Below are 26,536 nucleotides of genomic sequence, written 5' to 3'. Positions count from 1 at the left end.
TATTCTATGTAATGAGAATTTGAACTGAATAAACCCTTCTACTTCCAGATAGGTTTGGACATTTGGGTATCGTCCTCTTTGCACATAACAAACTGCAGCAGGAATATGTACAAAGTAATTGTGAAATATTCCTTTGAGGAATTGATTTCATTTCCATGTGAAGTCATGTTGTAGTTTGAACCTGGAACATGCTGAACAGGTTACTTATAAATACTGTCACAACAAAATAACAAAAGAAAATCTAAAGTCATGTATGTGATTTTGCTATCTAAAATAAAACAGGCCCAGATTCATGTAAATGAATGGAAATCTATTCCAAATTATCCTGTTCCATATTGGAATGATGATGTCAACAACATCGGATGCAAGTTTCTTATCATGTGTAGATATATTCTGGGTAAAATATGAACACAAGTATACAAGGATATAAATGACATGTTGCAAGAGACATTCGCTGACTCAACTCTCCGGAATATCCAGTAAGCAGGACCTCAGCAGTGACTTCCATACTAATTACTCATATATTATTTTATTTCTCATCTTTTGGGAAGTGAAAAAATAATTTAAACTCAATCATTCGTACAAGTTTTTTGTGATGAGCTACAAATAATTTTTGATGAACTGCAGAATGCCCCGTTCCTCCTAGCTGCTATTTAAAAGTTTGCATATGAATAACATTCCATTTTTTTTTAAAGCTAAACATTTATAGGAGCTCCTATTCCTTTCTGAAAGTTATTCCATACAGGAGGTCAGGAGAATGGAATGAGTGAAAGCAGTCAGAGCAGGAAGAAAACCCCTTCGGTGGTGTCCTTTGCGCTTTCTTGTTAGCATTCTGTCTTCATTAGGTGATTTGCAGGGGTGTCTCTAACATCTCCATAAGAAAGGTGTCAATAGGGGTATCACCTATTAGCTTGAAGAAGAAGAGATGTTCCAAGCACTTCAGTCCAATAGAGCGCAATGCAGGCAGCCTGAGAAGAAGTTTAGCAAATCTGGAAGAAGGAGGGAAGGAGGGAAGGAAGGAAGGAAGGAAGGAAGGAAGGAAGGAAGGAAGGAGGGAGATGGGGGAGGGAGGGGGAGAGAGAGAGAGGAGGAAAATCTGTAATCAATGCCTGCTGCTAACACCAAGGTCAAAGAGAACCCACTTTTTCTAGGTTCCACCACAAAACCGCGCTCGACTAAACCGCGTCCGACTAAACCGCGTCGCTGACGTCATCAACAGGGCGACAACAGCGCGGAGACAGAAGCACGCTGTAAACCCTAAACCTAAAATTAACCCCTAAACCTAACCCCCCTAAACCTAATCCTAAACCTAACCCTTAACCTAACCCTAAACCTAACCCTAAACCTAACCCTTAACCTAACCCTAAACCTAATCCTAACCCTTAACCTAACCCTAAACCTAATCCTAACCCTTAACCTAACCCTAAACCTAACCCTAACCCTAACCCTTAACCTAACCCTAAAGCTAACCCTAAAGCTAACCCTAAACCTAACCCTTACCTTAAGTTGAATCGGCTTGCTTTCAAAGCGCTATTTAAAGCGCCCTTCTTTCTCCGCACTGGCTGTTGTCGCCCTGTTGATGACGTCAGCGACACGGTTTAATCGGGCGCGGTTTAGTCAAGCACGGTTTTGACGGGTCATGCTTTTTCTGAATTGGGTTGGAAGCAAGCCAGCAGAAGTCTGCATGCAAGTGCTAAGATACCTGACATTGTTAAAACTGGTTGTCCTTTGGATGCCATTGATAAGAGAGAGAGAGAGAGAGAGAGACAGAGAGAGAGAGAGAGAGACAGAGAGAGAGAGAGAGAGAGAGAGAATTGTTTGTGTGTATTATGAACACACACACATATGTATACTTTATTAAAGATTATAATGACAAGTAAAACTTCAATACAGATTAAAAAGGTATAACTATAAAAAGGAATGGAAGGCGCACAAAAGAAAAAAGAGAAAGACAAAAGGATATGAAGGAAAAAGGAAATAAAGAAGTGACATCCCAACAACCATAAATAATTCTAATAATCTATCAGCTCCTTTTAACAATGCAGAAATGATATCTTCTTCCCCTATAACATCTCTTAACTATAAACAAATCTATAATTCATTGTCATTTCAGGCCTTTCAGTCATTCTAAGAGTTATGAGGAATTTTAGCCTTGATCAAATGAACTAACTTTATATTTCTTTTATTTCTAACAGTCTTGATCTTTAGTGGTCAACAAAAAAAATAATGATATAAATTTCTCTTTTCATTATTTCTTTGTCCCTTCCCTCAAGAGTCTTCAAAACTTTAACGATAACTATTTTGCAAATCCAATATAGGAAAATTATCAGATCTCTCTCTTGAGATATTATTTCAGCATCCTTTGTATATTGCTTTTAATGAAGATATTAGACCTCTTTTATATGTTTAGTGTAACATCTTTGTAGCCTGTCATTTATAAATAGGGGAGGCATGGTGGCTTAATGATGCTGGAGATCATCTTTGCTCCAGTGGTTTAAATCCTTGCACTGTATGGTGTGGTGAGCTCCTATCACTCAGGCTCAGCTTCTGCCCTCCTAGCATGCCGCACACGAGTAAATAAATAGGTACCAATTTGGTGGAGTGAAGAGATGGCACTTCGTGCAGACAGTTAGAATCCTACTGATGCTGAACCTTCCAGGCTGCGATGCCTGTTGGTGAAGCAGCTTTAGTGGAGGGAGTGGGCATTAGATGCTGCTGCTGCAGGAAAGCCACATGTCTTTCTTTCTGGTGGAGCCAGCTCGCCCTCATGTGGCACACCTTGGGAAGCACATGAGTGGGAACCAAACAGGGCTAGCTAACAGGCAGCCAAACTACTACTCTGCATTAACATTGTAGTCTCCCGGTTAATGTAACATTGACATATGCTAAATAAATCAATAAATTTGTAAATACACTTTCAACTCAGTCTTGTCAGGCAGAATTTGTTCCTCTTCCATAAGATTTTTAGATGCAGTCTCTTCATAGAGGCAGATGTCTCTGTTGACACTAGTAACCTCCAATAGCAATATAGCAATAGCAGTAGACTTATATACCGCTTCATAGGCCTTTCAGGCCTCTCTAAGCGGTTTACAGAGAGTCAGCATATTGCCCCCAACAATCTGGGTCCTCATTTTACCCACCTCGGAAGGATGGAAGGCTGAGTCAACCCTGAGCCGGTGAGATTTGAACCGCTGACCTGCTGATCTAGCAGTAGCCTGCAGTGCTGCATTTAACCACTGCGCCACCTTGGCTCCAGAGTCCATTGTATCAGAAATATCCTTCAATTTGCCTAATATTAGAATATTTTGCTTCATTCTGTAATTATAAGTCAAGTTTATGTGTTCTTTTTAATTGCAATATTTAGTTCCCTCTAATGCTCAAATTTAAAAATGTTGTTACGTTTTTTTTTCTTTTTAAATTTAAAACAACAGCATTTATCTACAGGGAAATTATAATTAATTCAAAAAAACTTATTTTAAATTTATCTGGATCCTTAGTCCATTTGTAACTTTCTAAAATCAAAGTTTTTATCACCCTTTTGCTTTTCATTACATTTAAAACATTCTTAAAACTTGTGTTTAAAACTGTTTTTATATACGGTGTTGTAACCTTAAAGAGATTTTTTTATAGAATTATTTTTGTAATTTATAAAATTGTTCACTGTCAGTACATATCCTCAGAGAAATTGTCTAGAAATATATATAGCAATAGCAATAGCAGTGGACTTATATACCGCTTCATAGGCCTTTCAGGCCTCTCTAAGCGGTTTACAGAGAGTCAGCATATTGCCCCCAACAATCTGGGTCCTCATTTTACCCACCTCGGAAGGATGGAAGGCTGAGTCAACCCTGAGCCGGTGAGATTTGAACCGCTGACCTGCTGATCTAGCAGTAGCCTGCAGTGCTGCATTTAACCACTGCGCCACCTTGGCTCTTATATGTTGGAAATGTGAATAACAAGGAAGGACATATCATTTTATTATGTTCAGTGGATGGGTAAAAAAGCTACTTTTTTTTTTTATTCAGATACGTTGATTGAGAGGATTTTAAAGGAGGATATACAATTGAAGCCAGAGGTCTTGAGTTTGATGGACAAACAGTTGGAGAAACATTGTTGAACATTATTTTTGTTCATGATGACTACAGTAAGATTATTATTTGTACAAATATGGAAAAAATTGGCATTACCCACAATGAAGGAATTGTTGGTAAAGCTAATGGGAGTTGCTGAAATGGCTAAATTGACATATTTAATTAGAGAAAAGACAATATGTACTTTTAATGCTAATTGGAAATTGCTAATTATTATTGCTAATTAGATTAAAGAAAGTTGAGAGTTATGTTGTAACGATAGAGTATGATAAATTTATAATTGTATTTATAGTTGCTGTAAAAAAAAGATTAGAAACTACTGCTTTATATTTTTTTCTTTATTTTCTATTTTTCTTTCTAGCCTTTTAAACTTTCTCCTTGATTTCTTTTTCTTACTTTATATTCATGTGTATTAGTTATCTTCCTTTTAAAAATTCTTTAATGGAATTGCAGGTATGTTGTGTGTTTATATATGTGTAAAATTCATTATTATCTTTCCCCCTTCTATCTATTACTAAATTTGTCATAGTACAATTAAAATTGAACACTGAAATGCTATGGGAATACATTGCAAATGCCAGCATTCCCTTCAGTTAGAGGTCTCTTTTCTCTGTAAGTCATCTCTGTAGTCTGTTAATTATGCATATTGAACAAGAAGTATTAAGCTGGTTTAAAATATTGCTGAAGAACACAAAAGGGATTTTAAGATAATTCAGGAAAAGTTTGTTTTTATTTTAGCAATCTAAATATTGTCCAGCAGATGGCAGAATAGGACAATATAAAAATTGTAAAAGCTCGCGAGGATTCTCTTTTCAAGCGAAGAACTGTATTTTTTCCTAGATAACTTTTCAGGGCCAAATACACTGGAGTAGTAACCCACATCAAGCCACATTTATACTCATCTCTCACCCTTCCCCACTTTTTGTATTCTATTTAAAAATAGCTCTCAGAGCATTTTCCACTTTGCAGCACTACAACGCCTGGCTGAAATGGCTGGCTACAGAAATCCCTGTCTGTATTTAAGTCCATTATTCTGCTTTGACCCCAGTGGCAACCTGATATTCTGTCTGGGTTGCTGGATTATAAATCAGGATACCAGGCACGCGCTCTACATGGGGCTGCCCTTGAAGAGTGTTCGAAAAGTTCAGTTAGTCCAGAACGCAGCCGCGCAAGGGATTGTGGGTGCACCCAGGTACACCCACGTCACACCTATCCTCCGCGAGCTGCACTGGATACCCATTAGTCTCCGGACCCGCTTCAAGGTGCTGGTCATCACCTATAAAGCCCTACATGGCATCGGACCTGGGTACCTGAGAGACCGCCTCCAGCCGATTACCTCCCATAGACCGATTAGATCTCACAGGTTAGGTCTCCTCCAGATTCCATCTGCCAGCCAATGTCGGCTGGCGACTCCCCGGGGGAGAGTCTTCTTTGTTGCAGCTCCAGCCCTTTGGAACGACCTCCCCGTGGAGATCTGGACCCTTACTACCCTCCCGGCCTTCTGCAAAGCCACCAAGTCCTGGCTGCTCCAGCAGGCCGGGGGGCTTGTGAAATATCCAGCCCCACAGTAACTGTGAATGTTGTGTATTTTAAAGTGTTGTTTTGTTTATTTATCCCCTTCCCTTGTTTATTGTAAGCCGCCCGGAGTCCTTCGGGAGTGGGCGGCATACAAGACCAATAAACTCAAACTCAAACTCAATTTTAGTCCTCCCCTAGGCATGAAAGTCTTGGTGTTGCTTTATCTCATTCTAACCCATGTCATAGACTTGTTATGGGGAAAACAGGAGGCGAGAACACTATATATATTGCTTTGAAAGGCAGAGTGTACATCTAATTAATTAAACTCTCATTGGTGGATCTACCCATTTCTTTACCTGTGCAGGGAGTAAACACCGCAAGTATGACAATTTTTCTATTCCTTGGGCTAGAAGGGAAAAAGTGTCTGGCTACTTGTCAATTGCACTTTAAAAGATTGAACTAAACCAGACTAGATCAGTCTTCCACTGTTTTATCATATACAGCCATTCCTCGCTTGGTGAGTACCTTGGTTACTGATAAATCACACAATAGTAATAGTAGTAGTACAGGATGATGTTGCGCATTCTTGTCTTCTAGAAATGGACCAGTACGTGTACTGGAAAAAGATGGTCATGAAAATCAGCTCCAAATCATTTTCTGTCTATATAAGATTCAATGGCCCGAGAAGTTATAAGAAAAATAGGCCAAAGAGTTCCTTAAAATGAAGATGCTAAAAGCAAAATCTTTCTCAAATCCAATATTCAACGGCAGTAACAAGCCAGTGTATCTCTGCCAAAAAATCTGATGAAAATCTGATTTAAAATGACACGCACATAGGTAAGGAAAAAAGGTCATCAAACAACACACAGAAGTAGTCCAAATTTGCAAAGATGGTGTCAGGAAAGCTCAGCTTCAAAATGAGTGGAAATTAATGAACCATGGGAAGAAAAAACTCAAGTCCTCTTTGGATATGTTCAAAATGAAACCACGAGAAAAGAAGCCGTACGCTAGCTACTCTGGGAAGATGGCAAAAGATAGCAAGTCACAGAGAAAAAGATAAAGTCCTCCAGAAAAAGATAAAGTACTAGATTGGTTTAGTCTTCTTGGAGTGGAGGACGTGTTCCACTTGATCATTTCAATTAGATGGTTAAAAGACAGGATTTGAGTCTGAGTTGGACAACAGAATAGTCAGGAAATATGGACTGACCTTGAATGCATTTAGATTTCTAGAGCCAGCCAAAGCACCCTAGGTTACTACTGAATGTATTTCCTGGCTGTTTGCCAAGCTCAAAAATTGAGATTAGGTTAGTCTGATGAGACTAATTGTTAGGGTAATTTAACAGCTGAAAAGCTGCTACAATGATATAATACTGGGTTCCACCACAAAACTGCGAAGCCCTTATCTGCACCGACATAAGTGCGGAGGCAAATCTGCGCCGTCCGAAGCGCTAAGAAAAACACGACCCTACCGCGATGACATAGCCGCGGAGGGCAAATCCGCGCCTTCCGAAGCACCCTAACCCTAACCCTAACCCTAACCCTAACCCTAACCCTAACCCTAACCCTAACCCTAACCCTAAACCTAAACCTAACCCTAAACCTAAACCTAACCCTAAAGCAAACCCCTAAACCTAATCCTAACCCTTACCTTAATTTAAATCGGCTTTCTGCCGCCGCGCTGTTTTAAAGCGCCCTTCTGTCGCCGCGCTGTTGTCACGGCGGTGATGATGTGCGGTGATGACGTCGCAGCTTTGGCGACGCGGTTTTATCACCGCTATTTTGACGAGCGCGGTTTTGTCGTGCCACGATAATACTGGGAATGAATCAGCGAGGTGTTTGAGCTGATATCACTTTAAGAGCCTGTAATAAGAAGAGGCCCTGTTGGGTCATATCTCTCTCTCCATGTGTGCTTCTGTGCTGTAATTGCTGATTGCTGTTTGTCTGAGGTCTGACTAAAGTACATGTATGTATATATTCTTTGTAGATAAAACCACTATTTACCTCTGTTTACTGTATTTGCTCCTGGGTTGTCTCACATAGTCACACTGTGCACACTCTGACAGGTTAAGGATCCAGTCCAGAAAGAACACCAGAGTGATTAGAGAAACCAGAGAGAAGACTAACCCACTGAGAGCTTGCATCAGAGCCAGAGGGTCTCTGCATCGTGGTTTGTTAGTGGTTGGTTAGAGAGGCTTGTAACATAAACAGGCAACATGGATTCCATCAGCGTAATGAGAGGAGGTTTTGTGGTGTCTCGGCTGAATGAGACAAACTACCTCTCCTGAAGTGTAAAGATGGAGAGGTACCAGCGAAGGGAGGAGTTGTGGATGATAGTTACCAATCCACCAGAAGTCCTGGATGATGGGGACCAGAGAAGAAATGAAAAGGCATTAGCCAGCTTAATCCTGGCTTTAGAGGACAGCCGGCTGATACACGTGAGGTGCCTCCAATCTGCGAAAGAGTTCTGGGAGGCTTTGCGCAGTGTGTATGTTAGACAGACTGCGGGCAGTAAAGTGTTGCTGACAAGGAGACTGTAAAAAGCACAACTGAAGCCATGGGAGAGCATGTCCACATATCTGCAGGCTATGAGAAAGACTTTTGAACAGCGTGGTTTTGTCGTGCCACGGGACAATGATCTGCTGTTAAAGGGGAAGGTAAAGGCTTTGTACCTGAGATAGGGGAAGCTCCTGGATTGTCTCACACGATGCGCACTAATTCTTAACAAAGTCATGTCAACATCTAGAAACCCCTGAATCATTTTATTTACAGATATTTATAGGTTTATATTTTTTTTCGCCTGCTCTTGAATCCTTAATGTCAAAGTGCCTGATTTTTAGTTCTTTGAGAATGATCCTCTTTGAAGTTGGAAACCTTTGTTCTCCTCCAATCAACCAGTATGTAATTCAGGATATTTTAAAGGCGATGGATAATATTCAAGCTAGACATGAGCAGGTTTCTTTAATATTTTAAAATGCAGATTTGAATTTGAACTTATTCAGAGTCAATAGGTATTCTATGTGATGTCTGTGCTTGAGCTGAAATCTTACTCTTTCATTCGGCTCCTATGGTTATCCAAAGTAACTCAAGTCCTCTTTTCAGAAAAGATGAAACCAAAAGGGTTCAGCTGTTTTGCCTTTTTTTTCTATTACCTGTTGTCCTTGTACTATTTTCATCAAACTTCTGATGTACTGAATCTTTTACTTTAATTCCCTTTTTAAAAAATTATTAGCATCCTATGCCAAGCTTGTTTTGAGATTTAGCTTTCCTGGCACCTTTCATGCTATCAAATTGACTTTTTCTTGGTGACCTGTTTCTATTTCTACCTCTCATATATGCTTTTTTAATTTTTAGATATTTACCGAGCTTTTTGTTAAGTCACAGAGGCTCCTTCTGCTGTTTTTCCACACACACACACCCCGGAATTGTTTGTCATTGTGCTTTTAGTTCATGTAGATAGATAGATAGATAGATAGATAGATAGATAGATAGATAGATAGATAGATAGATAGATAGATAGATAGATGGATGATAGAGGAGGGAGGGAGGGAGGGAGGGAGGGAGGGATAGATAGATAGATAGATAGATAGATAGATAGATAGATAGATAGATAGATACTTTATTTGTATGCCGCCCTTTTCCCTGAGGGGACTCAGGGCGGCTCACAATTCAGGGGGAGTGAGGACAAACAAGTTACAAACACGAAAACAATACATCATTAAAAGAGCACAACAGTCATACTATTCGAGTGGGGTTAAAATCTTTAGCCCCAGGCCTGTCGGGACAGCCAGGACTTAAGGGCTACGCGGAAGGTCTGGAGGGTGGTGAGGGTACGAATCTCCACGGGGAGTTCGTTCCAGAGGGTCGGAGCAGCCACCAAGAAGGCTCTCCTCCGGGTAGTTGCCAGCCGACATTGGCCGGCTGATGGAATTCGGAGGAGGCCTAATCTATGGGATCTTATTGGCCTAGTGGAGGTAATTGACAGTAGGCGGTCTCTCAAGTACCCAGATCCAATACCATGCAGGGCTTTGTAGGTGACAAGTAGCACCTTGAAGCGCACCCGGAGATCAACAGGCAGCCAGTGCAGCTCGCGGAGGATAGGTGTTACGTGGGTGAAACGAGGTGCATCCACGATCGCTCGCGCGGCTGCATTCTGGACCAGCTGAAGTCGCCGAATGCTCTTCAAGGGGAGCCCCATGTAGAGCACATTGCAGTATTCCAGCCTAGAGGTCACAAGGGCACGAGTGACTGTTGTGAGAGCCTCCCGGTTCAGGTAGGGACGCAACTGGTGCACCAGGCGAACCTGGGCAAATGCCCCCCTGGTCACAGCTGACAAATGGTGTTCAAAGGTCAGCTGTGGATCCAGGAGGACTCCCAAGTTGCGGACCCTATCTGAGGGGCGTATGTATAGCCAAAATGTTGTAAGATTAACGTTGCTAACTTGCAACAAATCTTGCATGGTAGAATTCCCCAAATCTTGTTAAAGTATGTTTTGAGGATCTCCTTCCTTAGAAACTCTCACTCATTAGAACAGAAGGAGCAGAAGGAATAAAATGGACTTGTATTAAGGTAAGTACACTAATCACCTTACAAGGTCTTTAGAGGGGTGGCAGGAATAGAGAGAGAAGTTTTGATTGCCAACTTCAGCTGAAAAAAGACAATGCAACACCCTGGATATAATTGCCTCTGACTCAAAACCACTTTGGATGATTGATTTCCCTTCTTGAGCAATGGAAACCCAGAAGAAATATACTATGTATCTCCTTGTGTCATGCCTTGGTTTAAAAATAATGCAGTGAAATTATAGGAAACAGAAACGAAGTATTTCATATTGACAAAAGATGCTTTAAAACGTTTGATATTATATCTAACTTTTTATCATAGAGTACTGAGTATCATTCTCTGCTTTAACCTTAATTGGGCAATTTTAGCTCATATTCCATTTTACTCTAACCTACCCCTTGTCTTCCCTTTCTCTCTTTGTGTTGCCAGAAGAGACCTACATTTCCAGTTTTGGTTTGGAGTTGAAGATTCAGTCACAGGAAAAAAATAGAGCATTTACTTTGTTTATGACTCAATATTTTTTCTACATATTCAGCATGATATTCAATATAAGCTCAAGCTAAAGACACAAAAACATCACGGCTGACGTGATTTTGTAACATCTTAGTGTCATTATGCATTACGCAGCCTAAGCAATTCCTATTTACCTTCCAGGTTGCTCAGGATACTTCTGTTTTGTGTATGCCTCCAAGGTAGCATAAACTTTCTCACGTAGCAGTTCTACCTCTGCGGGACTGGAAAGGCCTTTGGCATCTGATGCAGCGACAATAGAGGGGGAAATGATTAAAAAGAGAGAGATAAATATTCCAGTCCCCGAAACAACCATATCCAATTAAAAAAAAAAAAAAGCTGTAATCATCCTTAGGGATGTAAGTGCTGTACCATTTAGGACAAGTAGTAATATCATCAGGAACAGCCATACTGATTCTTGTATTATATGGGGGGGGGGGGGAAATCTAACAATTTTATGAGATATAAATAAACTTTGTTATCTATTTTAAGAAATCTATGAAAAGGTATGTAGCTGTTTCATAACATAATGGAATAGTTAACAGCTGCAACTGGAGAAGTTGTAACATGGTTAATCCCGAACACTGGGACAATCTCAGCATTCCCATTTTCCCTTCTATTTTGTGAAGGATAATCTCTTCGCCTTTTTTCTTCTGCCACACCCCCATAAATAGCAATAGCAGTTAGACTTATATACCGCTTCATAGGGCTTTCAGCCCTCTCTAAGCGGTTTACAGAGTCAGCATATTGCCCCCAACAACAATCCGGGTCCTCATTTTACCCACCTCGGAAGGATGGAAGGCTGAGTCAACCCTGAGCCGGTGAGATTTGAACAGCCGAACTGCAGAACTGCAGTCAGCTGAAGTAGCCTGCAGTGCTGCATTTAACCACTGAGCCACCTCGGCTCACCTAAAGAGCCGAGGTGGCACAGTGGTTAAGGTGCAGTACTGCAGGCCACTTCAGCTGACTGTTATCTGCAGTTCAGCGGTTCTAATCTCACCGGCTCAAGGTTGACTCAGCCTTCCATCCTTCCGAGGTGGGTGAAATGAGGACCCAGACTGTGGGGACACTGTAAACCGCTTAGAGAGGGTTGAAAGCCCTATGAAGCGGTATATAAGTCTAACTGCTACTGCTAACTGCTACTACTATTGCTGTTTAATTACTCTTTCTTCTTCAAAACTCATCTTCCATACATTTACCCTTATTGTTTCTTGTGGTTCATTGCTGCCTCAGTAAATACAGCATGATAATGGCAAACATTGAAAGTCAATTAAAAAGAAGAAGAAATCGATTATGAAAAGTCACAAGAAAAAAAAAATACTCTCTGCTCCTCAGAATCCAGCATAGTCAATGGCTAAATTAGCTGAGTGTAGAGAGGCATGAGAATACCCTGAGGAAGATGGCAGCCTTCCCAAGACTCGATACTTAACCTGGATTGAACAAGACAATGGCTCGCAGACACCCCAGTTCAGATTTGTCCATCTGCATGTCTTTCATTTTGGATACCAACTCAGTAAGAACCCTGCAAAGACAGACAAGGAAGAAAGGGAATGAGTGAATCAAATTATATCTATGCATTACTGGTGCTTCTACTCTATGTGATGGTTAAGTGGATCTAGGACAACTCACCACAACCATTTTGCCATGGCCAACTCACCATGGGGCAATTCCACATAATTACTCAACTCAGCCCAATAAATGTTATCCGCCACTGTTTCTTTGACATTATTTTCATTTTTGTCCATTTCCACAAAACTGGAAATGTCAAAGAAACATGGCAAATAACATCATATAGAGTTATCCCATGCAGAATTGTCCCATGGCGAGTTGTCTGCAGCCAGTTGTCCTGTGGCAAGTGGGCCACCACAAGTTGTCCCATTCTGTGGTTAAATAGTGTGGAATTACCAGGAGCTGGATTTTAGTTGTTGTTTAATGGGTTCCACCACAAAACCGCGGTAGACAAAAGCACGCTCGACGAAAGCGCGTACGTGACGTCATCACAGCGCGACGAAAACATTGCGCTGTGAGCGGTAAATTTAAAATTAAAGCGAAAACCTTACCCTAACCCCCCCAAACCTAACCCTAAACCTAACCCTTAACCTAACCCTAAACCTAACCCTAAACCTAACCCTTAACCTAACATTAAACCTAACGCTAACCCTTAACCTAATGCTAAACCTAACCCTAACGCTTAACATAACCCTAAACCTAACCCTTAACCTAACCCTAACCCTAACCCTTAACCTAACCCTAAACCTAACCCTAAACCTAACCCTTAACCTAACGCTAAACCTAATGCTAACCCTTAACCTAACACTAAACCTAACTCTAACGCTTAACGTAACCCTAAACCTAACCCTAACCCTTAACCTAACCCTAACCCTAACCCTAACCCTAAACCTAACCCTTACCTTTATGTGAATCGGCTTGCTTTAATTTTATTTTAATTTCAATTTAATTTATTTTTAATTTTTTTCGTCACGCTGCTGATGACGTCAGGTACGCGCTTTCGTCGAGCGTGCTTTTGTCTACCACGGTTTTGACGGGTCACGGTTTAATGAAGCATCAATTCATCATTATAATCAACTAGAGTCACACTGCATTTTTGCAGTTGTTCTCCCATCTAATTTTACGGTTGTGGAAAACCTGAATTTTTAAAACAGGAAAACAGAGTAATCTTCATGCAAATGGATGTTCAGTACTGTTGTTTTTTAAAAAAATCTCTTTTCAAGATGGGGTTTCAATCTAAGCAGTGATAAACACCCTGTATGTTTTGGAATGCAGATACTGAAAAAATTTCAATTAAAACCCCCTCGCTCGGTTTCGCTCAGAGGAGGGTGCTCTTGTGAGAAACGTGGGGGAAGGGGGAAGGAGCTTCTTTATGGGGGTCTGCAACTCTATGGAACAGCTTTCTTGTAGAAATAGCAATAGCAATAGCAGTTAGACTTATATACCGCTTCATAGGGCTTTCAGCCCTCTCTAAGCGGTTTACAGAGTCAGCATATCGCCCCCAACAACAATCCGGGTCCTCATTTTACCCACCTTGGAAGGATGGAAGGCTGAGTCAACCCTGAGCCGGTGAGATTTGAACAGCCGAACTGCAGAACTGCAGTCAGCTGAAGTAGCCTGCAGTGCTGCATTTAACCACTGCGCCACCTCGGCTCTCTCAAATCAACATGTCACCTTTCCTGCCAGATTTTAGGCTGTTGATGGAAAGAGAACTTTCAAGAGAATTGTTAAAGGTTAGATGTTACAGCTGTCTTAGTATGATTCTGGCATTTTTAGAGACTCTTGTGTAATTTTTATTCTGTTTGAATATGTTTTATGTGATGCATCACCAGGATTCTATTGAGATTGGGGCAGTATCAAAATGCAATAAACAAATAACTATATCAGTCAAGTGATATCACGCCTTCATTACTTTACAGCAGTGGTGAAATTCATTTTCTTTTACGACCGTTTCTGTGGGTGTGGTTTGGTGGGTGTGGCAGGGGAAGGATACTACAAAATCTCCATTCCCACCCCACTCCTGGGGGAAAGATATTGCAAAATCTCCATTACCACCACACTCTGGGGCCAGCCAGAGGTGGCATTTGCCAGTTCTCCGAACTACTCAAAATTTCCACTACCGGTTCTCCAGAACCTGTCAGAACCTGCTGGATTTCACCCCTGCTTTGCAGTGTCTTTCATATTTTTGTCCCAATTATTTAATATATTTATTCCAAAGGAGGACAATTCTAAAGGAACATTTGAATTAAATTAGGAAAAGCTATAACTAAAGCCACAAACGAAAAACTCTTATATAAAGTGTTAATCTTTTTCATCTGTTTGAGCAACTAGAGGTGCAGATCATTCCTTCCAATCTCCTATTGTCTACTACAGTGTTTCTCAACCTTGGCAACTTGAAGATGTCTGGACTTCAACTCCCAGAATTCTGGGAGTTGAAGTCCAGACATCTTCAAGTTGCCAAGGTTGAGAAACACTGGTCTACTATGTTTGCAATGTTAATTCTACATGGATTTCATCAAATATCTTTAGCCTACCATATCAGTTTTTTATTCCATCTCGCTGATAATTCTTTACTAATCCTTTCTATGACTTGCACGTTTAGAATATGTCCATGCATCGCATCTGTATTACCTCCTTCTTACAATAAACTACCTAGTTATCTAGGCTATATAGGTGGAAACTAAAATGTTCCCATATCTTTTCTACATCAACATACTACATTCATCAGAAAAAGGAATAACCGGTACTTTTCCGGTATATGACCTGTGTTAACCATATCCATTATTATTTGACATTGTCTCATAATGATCATATCATAGAGGAAGGAGACATGCAATTGAGATATGTTCTTATATAGGCAATATGTACACATAATCACAAATAAGATCCTATATTTTTGTTAATCAGTACAGTTTTAATAAAGTGACCACTAATATTTTCATAAAGACAATTTAACTAGCATTCTTAAGTTGGGGCTTTCGCCCCAGACTACAGTTGATGGGCAGTAAATAGAAAGAATTTAAATTCATTCATGCATGCTGTTCCATTCACAGCAGCTGGAGCATTTCCATTCATGCTCTTGGACATAAGAAGAAGAAATGGATAGTCAGTTAAAAATGTCACTATCATTTTATTATTATTTTTAATTTCCCTTGATCTTTACAGCAGAAAAACAACAACAAATAATACTAGAAACCAGCCATCTATAAGAAATGGCAGAATAATATGCAAAGCAGGAACTAACAACTTGATATATATTGGCGTGTAAGTGAGTCCCAAGGCTATTTCTTAAGAAGTTGCATAAGTCACATTTAGACCCGCATAAACCCAGACAGCCATTCCGTTCCTACAGATTTCAGAAGTACTTATTTAAGCTTTTCCTACTCCATCAAAACTAACCGGAAGTCATCTAGGAAAATGCAAATGCTGGAATTAAGAATAAAAACATGCCTGTCGAATATGGAGCCCACCCCAGCGCTGTGTGCACTGCTCCGATGCACATGTAAGCCAGTGGCCAGTAAGATACCATCCTGTACAGAAACAGAGCGATGGGAAAAAGAGGCAATCAGCAGTTCATTCCAACCTAAAAGAGGAAATAAGAGTGATATACACTTTTTTTTTTCTGGAGTCTTTAAAAAAATTTAGGTGTTAAATTTCAATGTATACTGTTCACATGTATACTTCACATGTATACTGTTTTTCTTTAATTTCTCTGTAAAAATAGGATAAGTTAAGTACATTGACATATAGTGGAAATACAACAAGGGGAGGAGGAGTGGGATAGAAGAAAGATGGGTAGAGAGGGCGGGAGAGAGGATGGGAGGGAGGGTGAGAAGGAAGGGAGGGAGTGGATCGGGAGAGAGGAGTGGTAGAGGGGGAGGGGAAGTAGGGTAGAGGGGGATGATGGAGGGAAGATAGAAAGTTGAAGGGGGTGGAAGAAAGAGGTGTATGGAGAGTTGAAGAGGTATATTGGGCTTCTAATTTTGGGGGTATTGTTGACAAGAGGAATTGCTGCAATTATTTTTTAATGTTGTATGGCTCCGGCTATGCACAGTATATATGTGAGTGTATGAAAATGAAAAATGGAAAAAAAATTGGCTTGATAATCTGGCTGTTAACTTGACTGGACCAACGTGTGCTACACTAGAGTATGCAAAATTTTATTCATTTTACTTCACCCGTGTAACAGTTTGTTTGCAAAAGAACAAGCAATCCTTTTTAAAAACAGAAACTGAAATAATAGCAATAGCGATAGCAGTTAGACTTATATATACCGCTTCATCGGGCTTTCAGCCCTCTCTAAGCGGTTTACAGAGTCAGCATATTGCCCCCAACAACAATCCGGGTCCTCATTTTACCCACCTTGGAAGGATGGAAGGCTGAGTCAACCCTGAGCCGGTGAGATTTGAACAGCCAAACTGCAGAACTGCAGTCAGCTGGAGTAGCCTGCAGTGCTGCATTTAACCACTGTGCCACCTCGGCTCTTTGAATAAGTAATAAGGCAAAAGATAGCCCTATCCTGAAGTAATAGCATGGATATTGAAAACCTATTTCTCATTTTGCACATTCTTGGAAAGTGTTTGTATCTCATGGCAAAATCATTGCAGGGAATTCAAAGTACATAGCTTGCTATTGAATAAATATCTGTCTGCGGAGGGACACCAGATACTAGTAAACCAGTAAATGTTTAAAAGAAGTTATTGGGCTTTACCACTTCACAATGCAATTGCAGAAAAATGTGTTTTATTACTTTCCAATGCTAAGAAGACAAGCAAATCTACAAACAAACCATTGAAAACCTGTGTGTTGAGGAATTGTTTGAATTAAGCTCTTTTCCCAGCATAGTCACTGTTTAACTATAAACTGTTTATTTTTAACAGGCCATCAAATTGTTCTTATGCTTGTAAAAGAATCCTGTTTTAAAGAACTGCACAAAGGACAGTAGTTTTACTTGATGTGTGATTCTACAGATCGTGGATGACACAACCAGCATGAACAGAATCTCAATATCCGTGACCCGTCAAAACCGCGCTCGACTAAACCGTGCCTGATTAAACCGCGTCGCTGACGTCATCAACAGGGCGACAACAGCCAGCGCGGAGAAAGAAGGGCGCTTTAAATAGCGCTTTGAAAGCAAGCCGATTCAACTTAAGTTAAGGGTTAGGGTTAAGTTTAGGGTTAGGTTAAGGGTTAGGGTTAGGTTTAGGGTTAGGTTAAGGGTTAGGTTTAGGGTTAGGTTTAGGATTAAGTTTAGGGGGGTTAGGTTTAGGTTTAGGGGTTAATTTTAGGTTTAGGGTTTACAGCGTGCTTTTGTCTCCGCGCTGTTGTCGGCCTGTTGATGACGTCAGCGACGCGGTTTAGTCGGGCGCGGTTTAGTCGAGCGCGGTTTTGTGGTGGAACCCTCAATATCCACGGAGGTTGTACAATCACATCCAATTGGGGAGATGGTTTTTTTCCAAGGACAGGTACTCCATGACCTATGACCACAAATTGAGCCCACAATTTCTGTTGCTAAGTGAGACAGTTGTTAAATGAGTTTTGCCCCAGTTGTTAAGTGAACCACTGCAATTGTTATTAGTAAGCACAGTTGTTAAGTGAATCTGACATTCCCATTGACTGTGCTTGTTCACACATATGACTGTTGCAGCATCCCTGCGGATAGACCTACCCTGGTTCACACCAACAGTCATAAATATGAATCAATTAAGAATCCAAATTTTGGTCACATGACCACAGGGATGCTGCAACGGTCATATGTGTGAACAATAAGCAGAGGTGAGTTCCTACCAGTTCGCACCTATTTGGTAGAACCGGTTTCTTCAAATCTACTGAACCGGTTAGAAGAGGTTCCACCAGTGGATCCGGAAAGCAGGCCACACCTACAGAAGAGGTTCCAAAAATTTTTGAAATCCACCACTGGTCCTTGGATGTGATTATTCTACACTATCATGCTCATATTTATAAAACTCAGTGCCTCTGTGAAAGGTAAGGATGACTACTGCGTTTGTGGTGCAATCAGAACATTGCGTGTGTTGAAGTTGTTTTAACGCAAACCAAAGATGCCTTTTAAAAAACAAGTTTACATCATATTCTTATGCAGGCCAGTGCTGTGTGTGAGGTAATTTAAGGTGGTTCTGACAAGTGTCGTCGGCATCTTCATATCCGGTCACATGGGCGGCAAGCCACTCCCATCCGGTCACATGGGCGGCAAGCCACTCCCACAAAGGAGGCCACACCCACAGAGTAGGTTCAAACAATTTTTGAAACCCACCACTGACAATAAGTCACATTTTTCAGTGCTGCTGTAACTTCGAACCATCAGTAAACAAATGGTTGTAAGTCTAGAACTGCCTTGGGTCCACACATAATGAGAATTTAGAGGATTAAATTAGAGGTTCACACTATTACTCATAACCGCCTTGGTAGTAACTGCTCCACTACCCTCTTTCTGGCAAGATGAAGCACTTCCTTTCAACTTTGCGACAGGACAGATCCTACCATTCTGTCTTGTTGAGCTCTGAGGCTCGTTTGCATTCCCAAGTCCAAAAGCCACCTTGGGCTTTACTCAGTGGTGGGATTCAAATAATTTAACAACCAGTTCTCTGTCCTAATGACCAGGTAGGTAGGCAGGGCTTAGTGGTCATGTGACCGTGTGGGCGTGGCCAACTCAACATTACTCAGGTCGATCGGCACTTCGCCTTAGCTGTTACAATGTAATAAGGGTTAACCGGAGAGGCAGTTTCTGTAAGCAGGGCAATCAAAAATTAAGCTAGAAACAACATCAGAATGTTTCCTTCCTGCCTTCCTTACAGGATTAGCCCTGTAAAGCGGGGAAAAACCAAAAGAAGATTTCTTCCAACAACCGGTTCTCTGAACCTCTTAGAAAGTTAAGAACCGGTTCTCCCGAATAGGTGCGAACTGGCTGAATCCCACCACTGTCTTTACTTCAGGAATGCAGCATGAGGTAAGTTTCAGAATCCCATCCCTTTGTGATCTGGGATGAAAGAATCTTACCATCTGCTGGAAACCATGACCTGGATGACTGAGAATCTCTACAGACCACCAGCTAAAAAATACTAACCTTTAAGCTGAAAATTAGATACAGAGAAAGTAGGAAGACTGTGTAGGAATCTGTGAGGAAGTTGAATATCTGCCCAAATTCTGAAGGGCTGAGCAATTCCTTGTCTCTAGCCATATTCTGTTCACATTTTTTTTCCCCAGAATTGGAAGATGCTTTATCTTCTGGGAGAACAAAATGCCTTGCAAATTTTAGAAAAAAGTATATTTTCTTTTCATAAGAGAATGTGCAAGTGGATAATTCATCAGCTACAACCTATAGCTACGTACATCATGCAAGTTTTCCAGTTTCTGGTGCTGTGTTGATCATTCAAGGAGAGCAATGGCAAAGAGAAGCCTACATTACCTGCTCGGAGGAGGATAACCTGGTCTTCTAATGTCAGGTCTGAGAAATGCGGAATCCGCTTGGCCCATTCAACCAATGTGAAGAGCTGTTTATCAGCTGCATGGCAAATATTGGTGACAGGATCATTGGTCTAAGGAAGAAACAAGTACATACGTCAGCAAAAACACCTTGTTTGGGCTATTTTCTATGGTTCCACCACAAATGCGCGAACGACAAAAGCGCGCCTGACTAAACCGCAGTGACAAAACCGCGCCGACAAAATCGCGCCGACGAATGAGCGCTGAAGCGCGCCGACAACAGCGCGCCGACAGAAGCGCGCTGTAACCCTAACCCTAACCCTAACCCTAAACCTAACCCTAAACCTAACCCTAAACCTAACCCTAAACCTAACCCTAAACCTAACCCTAAACCTAACCCTAAACCTAACCTTAACTTAAATCGCGCTTCTGTCGGTGCGCTGTTGTCGGCGCGCTTTTGACATCGCGGTTTTAGCGGCGCAGTTTTGTCGGCGCGCTTTTGATGTTCGCGCATTTATCAGGTCACAATTTTCTATAAGCCCGATTTTAGAAATGAACAGCCTCCCTTTTAAATCTATTGTAAGAGTCAGTAAGGACAGTCTGGGGTAATGGGGCACTTCTTGTCTTCAATTGGTATTTTCTGCCCCCTTCCCCCCATCTCCTCATCCAGGGAAAGAGAAGAAGAAAAAAGAATGAAATTGCCTTTCTGTCAATTGAAAAGACTAAAGGTCAGACTATGAAACTGGTGGCCAATCAACAGAGCAGAATCTGAAGCAGATTATAAAACGCACCCTGGCACCAAAAATGTATGTTTAAAACAGTAGCTTGTTTATTAGGGAACAGAATAGTGAAGAGTATCACTGATGCATTTCTCATGGCTTAGACTAAAAAGGATTGAGAAAGCAACTTTAAAAATGGGTGATCTTTCCAAAATGCAGAACTAGTGTCAAGGAAACTAGCTTGTAAGATTGAGTAAGAAGCATCTAAAATAGAATAGAAAACAGAACAAAAAGAAATAAAAGTAGAATAAAATCTCTACTGCATGCTGTTTGACTTCCTACTGTATCTGTAAATTAGGTGTGCCAGATTTTGCTTCCTGAATTTTAAAAGTCTTAACTTGCATATAACATTCCATTAAGACGACTATATGGCTGCAAAAGGAATATTCTATAATTATTTAATGTCATCTAGGAATTACCCTGATTTCTGTGGCACAAACCTGATGCTCTACTTAACTCTCTGATAACCTGGAGTACATTTCCCCATCCCACCTTGCTACTGTTAACTCCAGATGTTTTCCAAAAACAAAAGTATTAGGAATCCCCCATTTAACCGTGGGAGAGAATTGTGCTTGTGCAGGGATTTAGCCAATGCCTTTTCTGGGTTTCCATACTAGCGATAGCAATAGCAGTTAGACTTATATACCATTTCATAGGGCTTTCAGCCCTCTCTAAGCGGTTTACAGAGTCAGCATATCGCCCCCACAGTCTGGGTCCTCATTTTACCTACCTCGGAAGGATGGAAGGCTGAGTCAACCTTGAGCCGGTGAGATTTGAACAGCCGAACTGCAGCTTAGCAGTCAGCTGAAGTGGCTGCAGTACAGCACTCTAACCACTGTGCCACCTCGGCTCTATACTAATGATATAAGGATTAGATTACAAATCAGTTGTGTGTGTATTCTGATGCTACAGGGATTTTTGAATGCTCCTCTTGCCAGAGGTGCAATTTAGCATTAGTTTCTAAACTTTCCACTCTTCTATAGCAATAGCAGTTAGACTTATATACCGCTTCATAGGGCTTTCAGCCCTCTCTAAGCAGTTTACAGAGTCAGCATATCACCCCCACAGTCTGGGTCCTCACTTCACCCACCTCGGAAGGATGGAAGGCTGAGTCAACCCTGAGCCGGTGAGATTTGAACCGCTGAACTGCAGATAACAGTCAGCTGAAGTGGCCTGCAGTAGTGCACCCTAACCACTGCGCCACCTGGGCTCTATGTTCTTTTGCTGCTAAGCTACTAGGAAGGCAGTGGGACAACTTGCCATCGCCAACTTGCTGCAGCTAACTTCCCACGGCCAACTCATCCTGGACAATTCGCTGCAGGACAACCCGCCGCGGAACAATGTAACAATTTTATGTAATTATTTAAAATAAATAAAAATATTTTAATTTTTGCCATTCACATTTTATTCTGTCCCTTCTTTTGCATCCTTTTTTTAATGATTTTATTCCACCATTTCTTTGATATTAATGTAACTTTTGTCCCACAGCGAGTTGTCCTGTCGCACTCTACATGGGGCTGCCCTTGAAGAGTGTTCGGAGACTGCAGTTGGTCCAGAATGCAGCCGCGCAAGCAATATCAAGGGTACCTCGGTACACTCATGTTACATCTATCCTCCGCGAGCTGCACTGGCTCCCTATTAGTCTCCGGACGTGCTACAAAATGCTGGTAATTACCTTTAAAGCCCTTAATGGCACTGGACCTGGATATCTGAGAGACCGTCTCCTGCTACACACCTCCCATAAGAACTCACAGGTTAGGCCTCCTCCGGGTGCCGTCGGCCAGACAATGCCGGCTGGCGACCACTCGGGGGAGAGCCTTCTCTGTAGCTGCTCCGGATCTGTGGAACGAGTTACCAGCAGAGATCCGGACCCTCCCCACCCTTGCGGCCTTCCAAAAAGCCACCAAAACCTAGCTGTTCCGGCAGGCCTGGGATTGATGATTTATAAATAGCAATAGCAATAGCAGTAGACTTATATACCGCTTCATAGGCCTTTCAGGCCTCTCTAAGCGGTTTACAGAGAGTCAGCATATTGCCCCCAACAATCTGGGTCCTCATTTTACCCACCTCGGAAGGATGGAAGGCTGAGTCAACCCTGAGCCGGTGAGATTTGAACCGCTGACCTGCTGATCTAGCAGTAGCCTGCAGTGCTGCATTTAACCACTGCGCCACCTTGGCTCCTAAATCAGGTCAACCCCCAATTAAACCGGATGTATGTTGTGTTTTTAAACTGTTTGTATTGTTTTATGTTCTCCCCTTGTATGTTATTTTATTTCATTCGTGCTTGTAAGCCGCCCTGAGTCCCCCTGGGATTGGGCGGCATATAAACCCATTAAATTGCTAAATTGCAGTGGTGAATTGTCCTGCAGCAAGTTGGCTGTGGCAAGTTAGCCATGGTGAGTTTGCTGTGACAAGTTGGTCATGGCAAGTTGGCTATGGTGAATTGTCACAGACCCTGCAGAAAAGCCAACCACAGGGCAGGATCTGAAGCAGATCCAATCCATAATTATACCCATATCAAGCAAAAGTGCATCTTAAGAATCTGAAACACAAATGCTAGGCTTGCACAATGTATGAACAGCAGCCCAGGCAGTGAATTTTGGGCATCTTTCTTCCATTTCAACCTAGGAGATCAGCTTGGTTCCAAGCAAGAAACACTCCCACTGAGGTCATCACAGGTCACATCTGTGAATTTAACTGCTGCCCTTTTACCTGTGCTTGCTCACAAAATTCTTTGGCAGCTAAGAGATCATAATTAAGCTGAACTCTTATTTTTCTTTTGGTTTCTGGCTGAGGGGAGGAGAGGATCAGAGGTTAAGGTTTTATGATGAACAACCTCACAGGGTTGTTCTTGTGGGAAAATAGGAGGATGAAGTCTCTTTCAACGACTTATAAAAATAATAAATTCAGGAAATAAATAAATAAATAGGAAAACATTTGCATGTGCATATGAACATTCCTGAGATTGGGAATTCAATCCAAGCAATGTTAGTAAAGCAAAAATATATATATTTAAAGTGAATAAATTCTAGAACAGTGATGGTGAACCTTTTCGGCACTGAGTGCCCAAATCAGAATGCGCCATGTTCATGCGTGCATCGGCCAACTGGTCTTCGGGTTTCTGGCACGCGCATACACGCCAGTCAGCTGGTCTTCACGCCCGTCGGAAGCCCAAAACATATGCACTGGCCCGCCTGTCTTCAGGTTTCCAGCGCTCTGGCATGCATGAAGACCATCTGGCCAGCATGCATGAGTGCGCCAGAAACCAGAAGAGCAGCTGGCGATGGCGCGTGTGCCCGCAGAGAGGGCTTTACGTGCCACCTCTGTCACGCGTGCCATAGATTCACCATCACGGCTCTAAAAATTTAACACTTAGCTAAATACAGTGTATCCGGAGGAAATCCAAACAACATATGTTCACTCTGTGCATCTGTCTGAAAAAAGAGATGGAGCAAGCAACTTCAGATTAGTACTTTCTTAGACAAAGAGAAACCAAAAAGGACAGATTAGGTTGTCCTAACTTTCAAGTTTCTGCTTGTGTGTGTCATAAGAAGACCCCAGATGTCTATCATTACCAGTTGTTAAAAATGTTAGATAGTACACTTGCCAAAGAGGTCATTTTTCTGAATGTGCATTAACTCATGTGTTTGTATTCAGGATATTCAATGTTACTCACATTATTCATAGTTACTCACAGCCTAAGGAACAGCACCAACATGAATCTCACCTACCGAGGTTTCTGCACTCACATCACCGTATGATTCAGACTTTGGTTCAACTGCCATTTCAGCTTCTAAAATCCTTTCCACAGGCATATCTTCAAGACTCCCACCATTGCTGTTTGTAGATTCCACTTCATTCTCACTCCGGTCTCTGCTTCTCTGCCTCTCTTCTTGAACCGCTTAGTGCACAAAGAAAAGATCCACAAGAATTTTGTCACTCTCCACTCTGTGTCCTGAAATGTAATCCTATAATTATACTGTGACTTCCTTACATTTTCTCTGACTCCCGCCCATCAGTAGGGTGCCTAAGTTCAGAATAGGCTTTTTCCCCCCTTCCTTAGATTCTTCTCTATGTTCAGACAATTATTCTAATAAGACTTTCCTCAGCAATGACTGTGAGAAATTTTTTTCCTGCCTAAATGCAGGACCTTACTTTTCTCAACACTGAATTACATTTTGTTGGCTAGGCCCCAATATACAAGTCTGTCAAGATTCTTCTGAATATTGAGACTAGTTTCCAAAGTTTTAGCTATCACCCCAGTTTGGTGTCATTTGCAAATTTGATGAGTTCCCCGTCTATTCCCTCATCCCTTCATCATTTATGAAGTGTCAAGATCGAAAAACGCTTAAGCTTCTTCTATTACTGCTTTTCAACTTGCCAAAGAACTGGAAGGAGGGAAGGATGAGATGGAATGCGGAGACTACAATCTTCAACCGTGAAAGTCAAGGACACTCCTGCAGGTATCGGCCAAGACGTGGATTGTTATCAAAACAAAAGGCTCATTCCTAATTGGATAATGTGACCTCTTCCATGGAAGGAGGGGATGAAATTCATTTTAACTCTCCAGGGTTGTGTGGGAAAATTTAGAGTTGGTTTTACTTTCTTTAGTACCAAAATAATGTACTCAATAAAGTTTTGCTTTGGGGTATTTTAAAGTTCCTGAAGATACCTGCTTTTATTCGGTCTGTTTGTAGGATGTTTGACATGAAGATCTTGAAGAGTACTGGGCCAAGGACAGAATGTTGAGGTACTCTACTGCATCCTTCCATGTAGGTGTAGTTCTGTTGAGGGCTACATATTGAGTATGGTTTATTAGCCAGTTACAAACCCATCTGATGGTGATACTATCTATCTATCTATCTATCTATCTATCTATCTATCTATCTATCTATCTATCTATCTATCTATCTATCTATCTATCCTGATGGTGATACTATCTATGGTGATACTATCTATACCACATTTTTCTAACTTACAAAGAAGTAGGCTATACTCTAGTTCTGTTCTAGATATGAGCAACTTTTTCCGTTTTTTTAAATACTTTTCTTTTTATTGGTAGTGGTTTGTTCTTCAAACTTGTTGTTCGGCTTCCAAACGTTTCATTGCCAGACTAGGCAACATCTTCAGCTGGATTTTGGTTGAAGTGTCTTGTCTCAATTATCATTTGCTTTTATCTATCCTGAGTGGTGATGTGGTTGATGGGTCACGTGACTGGATGGTCACATCCTGTGAAGGTCACCAAGTAAGGAGGTTGTTGGTGCTGTCATAGGTTAGTTGTCCAATCAATCTGGCTCTTTTCAGGCTTGTAGGCTGATTCCAGATCGATATGTTTGCTGAGTGATCTATTTATTGAATACCAGACTTCAACAATGTGCATAGCATGTGGTGGCATGGCCAATGATTTTTGTTCCAACCCAGTCAAACTAGCATTGCTTGGTGTCACTGGGATCAAAATCAGGTATTTGCCAGTTGACTGCTAGTTAGTGCTCATGGATTCTTGTTTTTAGTTGTCATCCTATTTCCCCAACATCACAGTTGTTGCTTTGATCTTGCAGATTATATTGCTGTTCTCTTCCTTTAGTCCTTGGTTCTTTAGAGCTCTTGCTGGAGTGTTGATGTTGTTTTGTGAGCCACCATTATTCCCAATGGTTGTAGAATTCTGGCCAGATGTTGCTTTTCTGTTTAGGATTTCTACCCATGGAATTCTTCTTAATCTCCTTCTTAGTTTTTTGTAGTTGGTTCTGCTTTCTGCAGGGTGTCTCCTAGTTGATGTCAGGGTAGTTAAAGTCCCCTCACAGCTGTATGTTTTCTGCACATGTTGTTTAACTGATCAGCAAAACATTCATCTACTTCCTCTGCTGGGTTAAGTAGCCTGTACTACACACCTATAGCCCTCTCCCTCCCTCCCTCCCTCCCTCCCTCCCTCCCTCTCTCTCCTTGTGGAAGTGAGTTTAGGGGGAAACCCACATCAATGTAATAGTTGGCAAATCTCTTTATAGCCAGTGTCCTGCTTGGATAGAGTTTTAATTTATGAATTGCATCTTGTTTCCTTAAGTACGAGGCGAGGTGTGAGGTAAATTAACGAACCTTTTATTTAACAGGAGTTAACAGAACTTGTTCAGAACT

At 41.4% G+C, this 26,536-nt stretch overlaps 1 protein-coding gene across 3 annotated transcripts in view; it reads right to left on the bottom strand.

The window, feature by feature from the left end:
* Positions 1-731: 731 nt before the first annotated feature.
* Positions 732-26,536, bottom strand: part of RXRG (retinoid X receptor gamma) — a 29,780-nt gene continuing 3,975 nt past the window's right edge. The window contains exons 3-9 of one of the 3 annotated variants that reach the window (XM_032226713.1): positions 24,153-24,308; positions 19,921-19,943; positions 19,612-19,741; positions 15,639-15,771; positions 12,110-12,201; positions 10,817-10,922; positions 732-989 (exon numbers count right to left, since the gene is read on the bottom strand). In XM_032226713.1, coding sequence (XP_032082604.1) covers positions 842-989; positions 10,817-10,922; positions 12,110-12,201; positions 15,639-15,771; positions 19,612-19,741; positions 19,921-19,943; positions 24,153-24,308 — 788 coding nt within the window. In that variant the 3' untranslated portion in view covers positions 732-841. Of the gene's footprint in view, positions 990-10,816; positions 10,923-12,109; positions 12,202-15,638; positions 15,772-19,611; positions 19,742-19,920; positions 19,944-22,262; positions 22,298-24,138; positions 24,309-26,536 lie in introns of all 3 variants that reach the window. The other 2 variants (XM_032226712.1, XM_032226711.1) reach the window with 2 other exon arrangements.

This window comes from Thamnophis elegans, chromosome 11 (assembly GCF_009769535.1).
Source record: "Thamnophis elegans isolate rThaEle1 chromosome 11, rThaEle1.pri, whole genome shotgun sequence".
NCBI lineage: Eukaryota > Metazoa > Chordata > Lepidosauria > Squamata > Colubridae > Thamnophis > Thamnophis elegans.
This window is presented reverse-complemented; position numbering and strand designations above follow the sequence as displayed.